Genomic DNA, 12,638 nt, shown 5'->3' on the forward strand with positions numbered 1-12,638 from the left:
CTGAATTTTTATGTAACTGCAATGAATGATCTGAAAATGAAATTAAGAAAATTATTCCACTTAAAATAACATCAAAAATAATGAAATACTTAGGAATTCATTTCCAAAAGAGATGCAGAGTTATGTTCTAAAAATTATAAAACATTGTTGAAAAATAAAAGGAGACCTAAAAATGAAAAGACATTTCATGTCCATCTATGACTTGGAATCTTAAGATGACAATACTCCCCAAATTGATCTACAGACTTATTGCAATCCCCCACTAAAGTTCCAGTTGTCTTCTTTGCAGAGATTGACAAACTGATCCTAAAATCCAGATGGAAATGCACAGACCAGAAATCAGTATGTATGTATGTATGTATGTATGTATGTATGTATGTATGTATGAATGTATGTATGTATGTATCTATAGAGAGCAGGTGAGTGGGGGAGGGGCAGAAAGAGAATCCCAAGCAGGCTCACACTCAGTACAGAGCCCAAAGCAGGGCTTGATCTCATGATTGTGAGATCTCTGAGCCAAAATCAAGAGTCAGACACTTAACCGACAGAGCCATCCAGGTGCCCCCAGACCAGAAATCATTAAAACATGCTTGAAAAAGAACAGTGTGGAGCCTGCTTGGGATTCTCTCTTTCCCTCTCTCTGTGCCCCTCCCACACATGCTCTATTTCTCAAAATAAATAAATAAACTTTTTTTTTTTGAAAGAAGAACAAAGTGTGAAGGACTCACACTTCCAAATTTCAAAACTCACTATGAAGCTACAGTGATCAAGACAGTGTGGTACTGGCATAAGGATAGACGTATAGAACAATGGAATAGAATTGAGAGTCCAGAAATAAACCCTCACATTTATAGCCAACTGATTTTCCCCCAATTATTTTGAAATTGTGGTAAAATACACATAATATAAATTGCATTCATACTGTGCCATGATCACCACCATCCATCTCTAGAACTCTTTCCATCTTACAAAACTGAACCTCTATATCCATTAAACACTAACTCCCCATTCTCTCCTTCAAGCTGCTGACAACTACCATTCTACTTTCTGTTTCTATGAATTTGATATTCTAGGTACTTCATATAAGTGAAATCATACAATATTTGTCTTTTTATGACTGGCTTAATATCTTCAAGATTCATCCATGTTGGAGCATATGTCAGAATCTCCTTTTTAAGGATCTACAAATAATATTCCGTTGTATGTATGTACTACATTTTGTTCATCCATTCATTGGTCTATAGACACTTGGATTGCTTTGCCTTTTAGCTACTGTGAATAATACTTTTATGAATATGAATGTACAAATATCTCTTCAAGACCCTACTTTCAATTCTTTTTGGTATATACCTAGAAGTGGAATTTCTGGATCATATGGTAATTCTATGTTTAACTTTTTGAGGGACCATCATACTGTTTTCCACAGTGGTGAAACCATTTTACTTTCCCACCAGCAGTGCACAAGAGTTCCAGTTCTTCCACATCCTCACCAACACTTGAACACTTGTTATTTTCTTTTTTTTTTTTTTTTGATAGTAGCCATTCTAATATATGGGAGATAGTATCTCTTATGGTTTTAATTAACGTTATTTCCCTACTGTGTTGTATGTAAGTGATGAATCACTGAATTGTACTCCTGAAACCAATATTGTACTGTATGTTAACTAACTAAAATTTAAAGAAAAAGAAAAAAACCCATTGTTTCCCTAATGATGAGTGATGTTGAGCATCTTTTCATGTGCTTATTGGCTGGCCATCTAAATATCTTCTCTGGAGAAATGTCTGTTTAAGTCCTTTGCCCATTTCTGAATTGAGTTGTTTGTTTTTATTGTTATTATTGAGTTTTGGGAATTCTCTATTCTGGATATTAATCCCCTGTCAGATATGTGATTAGCATTGCTAATATTTTTTCTCAGGTTGTCTTTTCACTTTGTTGACAGTGTCCTTTGATGCAGAAAAGTTTTAACTTTCATGAAGTCCAGTTTTTTTTGTTTTGTTTTTGTTTTTGTCACCTGTGCTTTTGGTGGCCTATATAGTCAAATTGCTTTTTTTTTTAAGAAAGTGTACCAAAATAACTCAATAGAGAAAAAATATTATTTTTGATAAATACTGCTAGAACAGTTGGATGTCCACATGCAAATGAATGAAGCTGGATCCCTACCTGATACTCCATATAAAAATTAAGTCAAAATGGATCAAAGACCTAAATGTAAGAGCTAAAACCCTAACACCCTTAGAAGTATATAGGCAAATCTTCATGATTTAGCAATAGATTCTTAGAAATGACATCAACAGCACAACCAATAAAAAGAAAAATAGATAAATTGGACGAGAGTTAAAACTTGTGTCATCAAAGGACATTATGAAGAAAGTGAAAAGGCAAAATGGGAGAAAATATTTGTAAATCATAAATCTGATCAGGGTCTGGTATTCAGAATGTATTAACAACTCTTACAACTCAATAACAAAGAGACAGATAACCCAATTTAAAAATAGGCAAAGGACTTGAACAGACATTTTCCCAAAGAAGGTATACAAATGGTCAAAAAGCATGTGAAAAGATAATCAGCATCAGTAGTCATCAGGAAAAGTAAATAAAAACCATGAGATACCACTTTGCACCCACTAGAGTGGCTATGCTTGTAAAGACAGAGAACAAGTGTTGGCTAGGACATGGAGAAATTGGAACCTTCATATACTGCTGAGAGAAAGTAAAATGGTGGAATCACTTTGGAAAATAGTTTGGAAGTTACTCAAAAAGTTAAGCATAGAATTTACCATGTAACCTAGCAATTTCACTCCCAGGTTTATTTCCAAGAAAAATGAAAACATATGTCTACCCATAAAATTGTACTTGAATGTTCATAGCAGCATTATTCATAATAACCAGTGGAACCAGCCTAAATATCCATTTATGTGATAAAGGCATACCCAAAATGTGGAGTAGTCATCCAGTGGAAAGGTACTCAGTGATAAACAGTACTGATACATGCTCCAACATGGATCAACCCTGAAAACATTATTCTAATTGAAAGAAGCCAGATACAAAAGGCCATATGTGGTTTGTTTCCATTTAAATGAAATGACCAGAATAGGCAAATCTATAGAGACAGAAAGTAGAAAAGTGATTGCCAAGGTCTGGAATAGGGAAACTGGGAATGATTGCCAGTGAATATCGGGTTTGTTTTTGGAATGGTGAAGTTCTGGAATTAGTGGTGGTTGCATAACTTTGTAAATATGCTGAAAACCATTGAATTATTCTCTTCAAATGGTGAATTTTATATGGTATGTGAATTATATCTCAAAAAGGTTAAAGATGCTTTATCATGCTCTTTCTGTCTTCGGTTCTGAAACCCACTTGAGCAAGATTTTACTTTCTGTCAATTAGCTACTATTTGTGCCTCTTTTGAATACTTTCAAACTCATGGCAAAATTTGCCTTACTAGGCTGAGATGTACCTACAACATTCAAGGGTAAAAACATAAAAGAACAAAACATCTTTCCTCCCACATAGCCTGCCTTTATGTGGTATGCTGGTCTCTGACTTTAGTAGGTGTTTTGTGAATAAGAGGTTTCACAGTCAGATAAATCTGGAAAATGCAGTTAAATGTGTTGCTTAATTTGGAGCCAGTGTATATTACTGGGTAAATTCTGCCTCCCCTGCGTATCCAAAATATCTTTGGTGGAACACACTCCTTGAAATTGCTGTGGGAATTAAGTCAATATTTTGAAATCTTACTCTGAATCAGATCACAGTTTGTGTTAATGCTGTTCAATTTACTTAATAGACACTAAACTGTTTCTTTATGACTTTGATGTTTTTATGTCCTTACAACTTTGCTTCTACCCTTTGTAATTTATCAGATCCTAAAGTATAGTCCGGAGACCCCAGGGGCCCCAAGACCTTTCAGTGGGTCTGCTAGATCAGAACTGTTTATTCTTACTCTGTCACAGGTATATGGTGAAGCTTTCCAGAGATATCCATGTTATACCTCAACAGATTGAATGCTAAGAGAGACAGTTATTAAAGATATTTGTAGAAATGTAAAACACTGTTACTCTTCTCAGTAAATTGTTTTCATTTTAAAACTGTATATTTGATTAAACTATGTTGTTTATGTTAATGTTAATGGGTTTATTATTTTAAAATGAATTCATATAGGCTTAAAAACATTGATCTGTTTTAAATTTTTAACTTGATAAATATTGATAGATATAATTTCAATAAAGAATAGCTCTTGGGGGTCTTCCTGAAACCAAAAAGTTTAAAAACCACTCATCAAGATAATTAATGAGAGCCATTTGTGAAGTTTAACATACTAAAGCCAGATTAATGGAACAATTATCCATCTATCATAACTGATAGGCAGAACCTTCAGGTATGCATTCTGGAAAGGTTTCAAGTCAGGTGAAGAAGTTGTGACTTTGTTACTTTCTGATTTTTAACATTGTATACATATTTCACAAGATTGCACAAATGTAGTTGGGATGCCACAGGAAAGGTAGTTTTAGGTGTTGGTTTAAAAAGATGTCACATAGAACATCCGAAGAAGATGGCAGAGTAGGAGGAGCCTAGGCTCACGTCATCCCACAGACACACCTACCTAATAACCACATCAGCATAAATAACCCAGAAAACGACCTGAAGACTGGCAGAACAGATTCTCCACAGCTAGAGAAGAGGCCACATACAAGAGGCGAATAATAAATCTAAGCAGTTAAATAATTAGTAAATAAATAAATAAGTTACATAAATATCATTAAACCATATGCAATTAAAGAATTATTGAAACCACTAATTTTAGTGTTAGGCTATATGTTATAATCTGTTCACTATACGTAGGTTAATAACCTGGCAATATCTTTGGATGTTAAACCATGTCTCATTTGGATTATTTATTCTTTCTTTTTTTTAAGTTTATTTAATTTGAGAGGTGGGGGAGGGTCAGAGAGCAAGGGAGAGAGAGAGAATCCCAAGCAGTCTCCATGCTGTCAGCTCAGAGCCAGACACAGGGCTTGAACTCACGAACTGTGAGATCATGACCTGAGCTGAAACCAAGAATGGGAGGCTTAACCAACTGAACTACCCAGGCTCCCCTGATTATTAATTCTCAAGTAGTTTGGCAGCTTTTGAGATACCTGGAAACTTTCATTTTCATAAATACCGGATTTTAACATTGGATTTCCAAGTCTAAAAGCAGACTTTTTTAACCTTTGATTGATAGAAACTCACAAGATTTAATATCTTTCCTCCTGTTGTGTGAGGAAGATAGACACTAAGTAATACTAAAACGTTGCCCTTGTTTTTATTCACAGCTGGGGCTGGACTTGGAAGAACTGGAGGAAATAGAAGAGGACGCCGGCCTTGGGAATGGAGGCCTGGGGAGGCTGGCAGGTAAACCCGGCACCTGGCTAGTGCACAGTCTCTCCTGGTGTAATGCCCTGGCCACTGCTCACATGGCGAGGCAGAGGTCAGCCGTGCTCTGAACAGCAGTCTGTCAGTGTAGATTGGCCCCTCTGAGTGGATGGGAGAGTGTGTTTCATCCACATTGAAAAAAATGCAAAATATTATGTTTTTCCTTTATACAAGGGATACTTCCTAATTATCATGAAAACCAGGCTTGCTGGTTTTTGGGTAGCTGGCCCTGGGAGGGGGTTTCCAGTATGCTGACCACTTTCCGCAGCCAGTAATTGGGAGAAAGATGGATAGACACATATGTGCACACATATACACATATATATATGCATGTGTGCACACACACATTCACATACACATGTACACACATACACACACACATGATTTATGAATGTAGGTATGCTATTCCTGCTTTACTGTAGTAAACAGATTGCCTGGAAATAGCAGAGTCATTCCTTTCAGGGTATTGCTCCCTTGGGCCATTCTGTTTGACAGTATATCCAGCCTTGTTTTTCCTGTTTGAGGTGTTTGTTTTGTTTTGTTTTGTTTTGTTTTTTGTTTTTTTGGGGTTTTTTTTTTGGTAGCTTTTTTAGGTCAGAGGGAGCTGAATGAAGAACTTAGAAGTGGAGGGGCACCTGACTGTCTAAGTCAGAAGAGCAAGCCACTCTTAATCTCAGGGTTGTGAGTTTGAGTCCCACGTTGGGTGTAGAGATTACTAAAAAAAAAAGTAAGTAAACTTAAAAAAAACCCCAGAATTTAGAAGTGGAAATAGCTGTCACAGTGAGATTTGATTTTGCTGTGTGCTTCAAGGCTCTTGGGCACAATGTTTCTGGAACAGAAATAAGTTTTGTGCTGCCCTTGTGTGTGGGGGATATTGGAGGGTGGGCTCAGGCCCCTACCACTTTGCATTACTGCCCCTCTGGGGAGTTGTCATTTTCTAAAGGGATCAAACACCCTAAAGTTTATCTGAGCTTGTGCATGTGCCTTTGTTTTCAAATGTTAAGTTAAATTCTTCAGAAATTATAAATGCAGCATATATTTCTCCCAAACAAAACAGTACATAGATTTATATAAGGAAACAGTTTGCAAGGCCTGCCCCACCTCCACCTGTTGATGTGAAAAGCTTGTGTGTCACCTACTGCTCTCAGATGCAGGGCTCTGTCTTAGTTTATGGCAGTGAAATCATCCCAGACAATAAGCTGTAGCTTACTTTCCACACAGACCCGATCATGGCATCCCAGCCAGAGGGCAGCGCGTAGCCCTGAGGGAGCTCCTGGGTCATCAGTCCCCTGCGGCTCCCTTTACCCTCGATAGCATTCTGTTGATTATAGCCATCTTCCCAGTCAGTAAAAACAGCACCTGTTTCTCCAAGCCCAGGAGGCTCCAGACCCTTCGGTCTCCTTCACAGCTCAGGTAGCTGCCTAAACTCCTCTCCTACCCTAAGGCTGGTGACTGTCAGGCAGGATAGTCCCATCCCTGCTGTAACACAATCTGCTCCCTTCAGGGGTTCAGGGCATCTGCAGACCTTCCATAGTCTGGTTCCTATTGCCTTCCTAGTCACCTTTCCTGCCACTTGTGCGGTGCCACTGGCCTTGCCCATGGACTGGTGTGACCTCTGGGGCCCTGTTTCCATGGACTCCTCTTACCTGTGCAGATGTGGGTAGCCCCCAGCCTGCTGTAACTTGATGTGTCCTGTGGCCCTCCTGAGAGAATGCTTTCTTCAGAACAAGATTCCAGATCTTACATTTGTGGATCCTCTTATTCCTAACCCTCAGCACAGGGTCTAGTAACAGGGGTCTGGGCATACTTGGTGAATTGAGCAAGTATTTTATTTACTGATGTTTCTTGTGGACTTTTTTTCCTTTTTAATCCAGAAGTTTAATAAGACTGCCTTCTGGATCTTTATTTAAAACACTGGTCTTTTTCAAGACATTTTCATTGGAACAAAGGCTTATTAGGTTGATGTGCTGCTCCAGCCACGTTCCAGGGGCCTTGGGTGTTTGAGTTCTTTTATGGTAAAATGTCCATTCCCAGCCCCATCCTTGTGCCTCCTTCACTAGCGTGTAGAGCTAGTTCGTGGTGTTACCCCACTGTCCAAACAGCATGGACAAGTAGAAGGTGCAGGGGTGGGGAGGCCTTCAGCCTGTATGAGCTCTCTAAGACAAAGGTAGCAGTGAGGGGACTTTGTGTTGAAAGGTGTGCCAAGTTAGATGAGACTCTCTGGGGTTCTTCACTTCTGACCTTCCCATCTCCCCACAGCCCCCACACTAACACCCTCTTGGCCCAGACCATGGCTCTCAAGGTGAAGGGATTGAGGGAGGGCTCAGTTTGACTTTCATGAAATCTGAAGCTGACAGGTTACCACTGAATCGCTGTCTGGCATCCAGAGGCCAGTGTCCCAGTACCTACTTAACATGGGTGTCTGGGCCTTGCTTCCAGTGGGCCTCAAAACTGCTAATTATCTTTGATTCCAAGAAGTTCTTTGTGTTTGGAATTTTCAGCCTGCTTCCTTGACTCAATGGCCACGTTGGGCCTGGCAGCATATGGCTATGGAATCCGCTATGAGTTTGGGATTTTTAACCAGAAGATTGTCAACGGCTGGCAGGTGGGTGAAACTCGGTTCTTTCACTTGTTTCCACCTCTCATGTGCAGAAGAAAACAAACAGGTACTTTCAGTTCAGTTTTTTATATTATAAATTCCTTCCTGGAGAGATTGTCTGCCCGTCCTGGGCAAGGCAGAGGTGGGATAGGTCGGGGGTATCCTGTGAGCTTCGTGCTTCCCTTAGAGCTCTATGTGGGCTGCCAGAGGCCCATCTTTTGTGTGAGCTCATCACACACAGCTTCTGTGTGAGCCTGGGAAGCCTGCTGGGTGGGACCCAGGGCCTAACTGGCCTTATAGGTGTTGCCAGGTGCTGCCTGCTGGTTCCCTGTTGTACCTCAGCATGGAACAGAGGTGGCCCTCTCTGGTTTACCCTCAGTGGGACAATTGACCTGGAGTAGTTAGAAGAAGAGTTATTGTAGGTTTTGTTCCCACCTTCTGCCTTCACTCCCCGACACCACTGAGGGCACTGTGTCCTGTGCCAGCCTCTGCAAAGCAAAGTGCCTTGAGGAAGAGTGGGCTTAGATCCTGAAATATCAAACCATAGCTAAGTGAGGTGGCCAAGAACACATTGGTGGAAAGAATATAACCTCACAGTGCAACCTCAATGTCCTACACTGGGCAAGAGGGTCATTTCCCCTCATTCAAAACTTTAAAATGGGGGCACCTGGGTGGCTCAGTTTGTTAAGCATCCAGCTCTTGGTTTTGGCTCAGGTCATGATCTCACAGTTTGTGAGTTCAAGCCCCAAGTGGGGCTCTGTGCCGACAGCACAGAGCCTGCTTGGGATTCTCTCTCTCCCTCTCTCTGCCCCTCCCCTGCTCATGCATTCATGTGCATGCTGTCTCTCTCTCTCTCTCTCTCTCTCTCTCTCTCTCTTTCTCTCAAAATAAATAAATAAACTTAAAAAAAAAAAGAGACTTTAAAATCGAAGGTATGGCTATTCCACTTGATTAGAAAATAGTTTATGTAATATAATTTGGCTCCTAAAAATGACAGACAAAGCAGGGCTGTGGTTGGGATTAAAGGTTTGTAACAGGAGAATGGTATAGAATATAAACAGTTGGATGCCTGGGGTGATGGAAAGCTCCTGTATCTTGATGAGGCTGTGTCACAGGTACGTGCAATTGACAGAACTCCTCAAGAGTATCCTTAAGGTTTACACATTTTGCTGTCTATATATTAACCTAAAAAATAAACACAGGGTGAACTGTACTTAATGAGGTGCATGCTGAAGTGTTCGTGGAGAAGTGTACAGATGTCTGCAACTGACTTTGAAATGCATCAAGAAATTAATGGGTCGATGGATGGAGGATTGTGAGAAATCAAGTATAGCAACATGTTAACAATTATGGAACCTAAGTGGAAGGTGCGTGGGTGTTCACTGCCAATTCTTTTAACACTTCTTTATGTTTGAAAGCACTCATAATAAAAAGTTGGCAAAGAAAAGTATGGCTAACAGTAAAAGAAAACATAACAGATTTGTATCTATTGCTTAATTTGTAGAAGTACTCTCTCCAGCCTTAAAGAGAACTCCACTCTTCCTCCTGGTACATTACAGGTAGTTTCATGCACAGTTCCTTATGTGTGTGTGTCTGTCAGAGGCACCCCAGCCCTTGCACCCCCGTGTCCTTTAACCCATTCCAGCTCCTTACAGTCGATGCAATGTGCTTTCATAAGACAGAAACTCTGAGGCCCCTCCTTACCTACTTGGTGTTATGGTTAAAGGCAGAAAGGGTTTTTGTGTTGTTTTTTTGTTTGACCACAGACATTTCTTTCTTCTGGTGTTCTATTTCTGTATATTATTGCCATCTTGCAAAACAATTTAAAGACAGTTGTGGGATGATAAACTCACCCTCCTCTCACCCTGTTTTCATGAGAGCCAGTCAGTTTTTAATGGAGTTTAGCTGTAGCATAATTAAATGTGGGCAGTGGTCAGACAGCAGTGTTGTTGGCCATGGGGCAGGGAGAGGGGTCTGGAGAGGACACCCTCCTGCCTCTTGTACTTGAGGAGATGCTGCTTCTGCAAACAACTCATGGAATTACATTACAGGAGATGACCAGGCTTTGGTGTTGGAGAATTTCACTAATGTACAGACATGGCACCAGATCAAAAGGCAGGACTGGTCCCATGATGAATAGCTACCTGCACCAGACAGAAAAGCCCAGCCAGAAGTACTATGGAGAGACACATATTCAGGCAATAACATCAGCTGTGTCACCTCCCTAAAACTGCAACCAAATATTCTTCTTTTACTTCTGTGTAGGAACCATTAAGGAAAAAAAACCCAGAGCGCCTGGCTGGCTCAGTTGGTAGAGTGTGTGACTCTTTGATCTTGGGATCATGAGCTCAAGCCCCACATTGGGTACAGGGCTTACTTAAAAAAAAAAAAAAAAAAGACGAATAAAAATTTTTGAAAACCCTCAAAGTAACATACAGGCACACCTTATTCTGTTGCACTTGGGTTTATTGCGCTTCACACATAATGCATATTTTACAAATTGAAAGGTGTGGCAACTCTGCATCAAGCAAGTTTGTTGGCCCCATATTTTCAACAGTATTTGCTCACTTTGTCATTTTGGTAATTCTCACAATGTTGCAGACTTTATTATATTGTTCTGGTGATCTGTGATCAGTGATTAAAACTTGCTGAAAGCTCAGATGATGGTTAGCATTTTTTAGCAATATTTTTAAATTAGGTATGTACATTGTTTTTTTAATAATTAATTAAATTTTGGGGGGAGAGAGCATGTACAAATGAGTGGGAGAGGGAGAGAGAGAATCCCAAGCAGGCTGCATGCCCAGCGCAGAGCCCCCACATGGGGCTTGATCTCACAACTGTGAGATCATGACCTGAGCCGAGATCAAGAGTCAGATGCTCAACTTGACTGAACCACCCAGGTGCCCCTGGGCACATTGTTTTTTAAGACATAATGCTGTTGCACACTTAATAGACTACAGTATAGCATAAACAAAACTTTCATATGCACTGGGAAACCAAAAAATTCATTTGACTCTCTTTTGCTAAATTGGCTTTATTGTGGCAGTCTGGAGCCAAATCTGCAATATCTCTGAGTTATGCCTATACCTGGGGTTATTTGTTAAATTTGAAGAAGAAAGACTCACTTATTTAATTTATATTTATAATTCTTTATACATTGCCTGCCAAATTAGTTTATTCCGAATGCTTCTACTCAAGGATTATTAGACTCTGTGGGGCTACTTTTAGTTTTATTGGTGGGATTCTTTTTTGTGTATTTACTGATTTTGGATACCACTAAGTGCAGTTTTTGGAAAATTAGCTGCTTCAAGGAAGGCCTAGCACAAAATCAATGTCTTCTAGTTGTGTGTGTCCAGACATTCGTGCTACAAAGGCAGCCTGGCCCCTGGCACCTGTGAATTTGTGGTGTCATTTTCAAAGTGGTGGACGTCTAGTGATTTTTTTTTTTTACTATAACAGCTTTATTTAGTTATCAAGTGTTTTTTTAATATATTTACAAAGTTGGGCAGCCATCACCACTATCTATTTCCAGAACGTTTTCATCACCCCAAAAAGAAGTCCAGCATAGATTTGCCGTCACACACTAGCACCTGACAACCATTAATCTATCTGGTGTCTCTATGCATTTGGCTGTTCTAGACATTTCCTATGAATGGAGCCATACACTACATGGGCCTCTTTGACTCAGCGTCTTTGCAGGGTTTATCCATGTTGTAGTACGCAGCAGAACTTTATCCTTTTTTATTGCTGAATTCAGGTTGTTCTTAATGTCTTTTTACTTTAATGCATTCTTCTGAATTTTATCTGAGTTTGTTTCTTTAATAGGACGACATGTTAATTTTTAAACACGAGGCCTTGACTGGAACTGGACATCTTTGCCTTGTAAATAGGCTATAGTTTATTTCAGTGCTGGATGGCGTCAGTATCTCAACAGCATGGTCATTGTGGGCAGTGGAAAGGGGTGGCCCTGCGCCCATGACTGTCTCCCCACTGCCACCTGAGAGAGCTGACCTTACGACCGGCCCCTTTCCAGGTGGAGGAGGCAGATGACTGGCTGCGCTATGGCAACCCCTGGGAGAAAGCCCGGCCCGAATACATGCTTCCTGTGCACTTCTACGGGAGAGTGGAGCACACCCCTGAGGGTGTCAGGTGGCTTGACACTCAGGTATCCACCCTGGGCATCCCCAGGGAAGTGTGGGGCTGAGTGAGGTGGCTGCCACATTTTGTCATCACTCCTCATTCCCTTTGGGAGTGGGAGGTGTGCTGTTTCCCCAGAGGACCTGACCCAAGGTGACTGCCTGGGAGGTTTTGTTCTCATACACTCAATTCTTACACATTGTCAGGGCTGCCCAGACAGTGGAAAACACTCAGTGTGAAGCCACTGTCTTTGCAGTTTAATAGGGGCTTGTGTTGGGGTTCAGACCAGCAGTCATTGAATGGCTAGCAGGACAGTGTTGTGACAGGGGCAGGGTGTTAATCCCTGGAGGGACATGGATAGTCCCCAGCATCTCTAGACAGCAGGTGCTTGATGCATGCATTCACCACAGTCACCACACACCACAGACCTCAGTAGTGTCTCCTGGGTGCCGCCCACCATTACTGAGCTATCAGAGTCCTGGGCAT

General features: G+C 40.7%; 1 protein-coding gene across 1 annotated transcript in view; it reads left to right on the forward strand.

The window, feature by feature from the left end:
• Positions 1-12,638, forward strand: part of PYGB (glycogen phosphorylase B) — a 58,341-nt gene that overhangs the window by 23,786 nt on the left and 21,917 nt on the right. The window contains exons 3-5 of the mRNA XM_027069426.2: positions 5,317-5,395; positions 7,918-8,021; positions 12,049-12,180. Coding sequence (XP_026925227.1) covers positions 5,317-5,395; positions 7,918-8,021; positions 12,049-12,180 — 315 coding nt within the window. The remainder of the gene's footprint in view (positions 1-5,316; positions 5,396-7,917; positions 8,022-12,048; positions 12,181-12,638) is intronic.

Source organism: Acinonyx jubatus, chromosome A3 (assembly GCF_027475565.1).
Source record: "Acinonyx jubatus isolate Ajub_Pintada_27869175 chromosome A3, VMU_Ajub_asm_v1.0, whole genome shotgun sequence".
Taxonomy (NCBI): Eukaryota; Metazoa; Chordata; class Mammalia; order Carnivora; family Felidae; genus Acinonyx; species Acinonyx jubatus.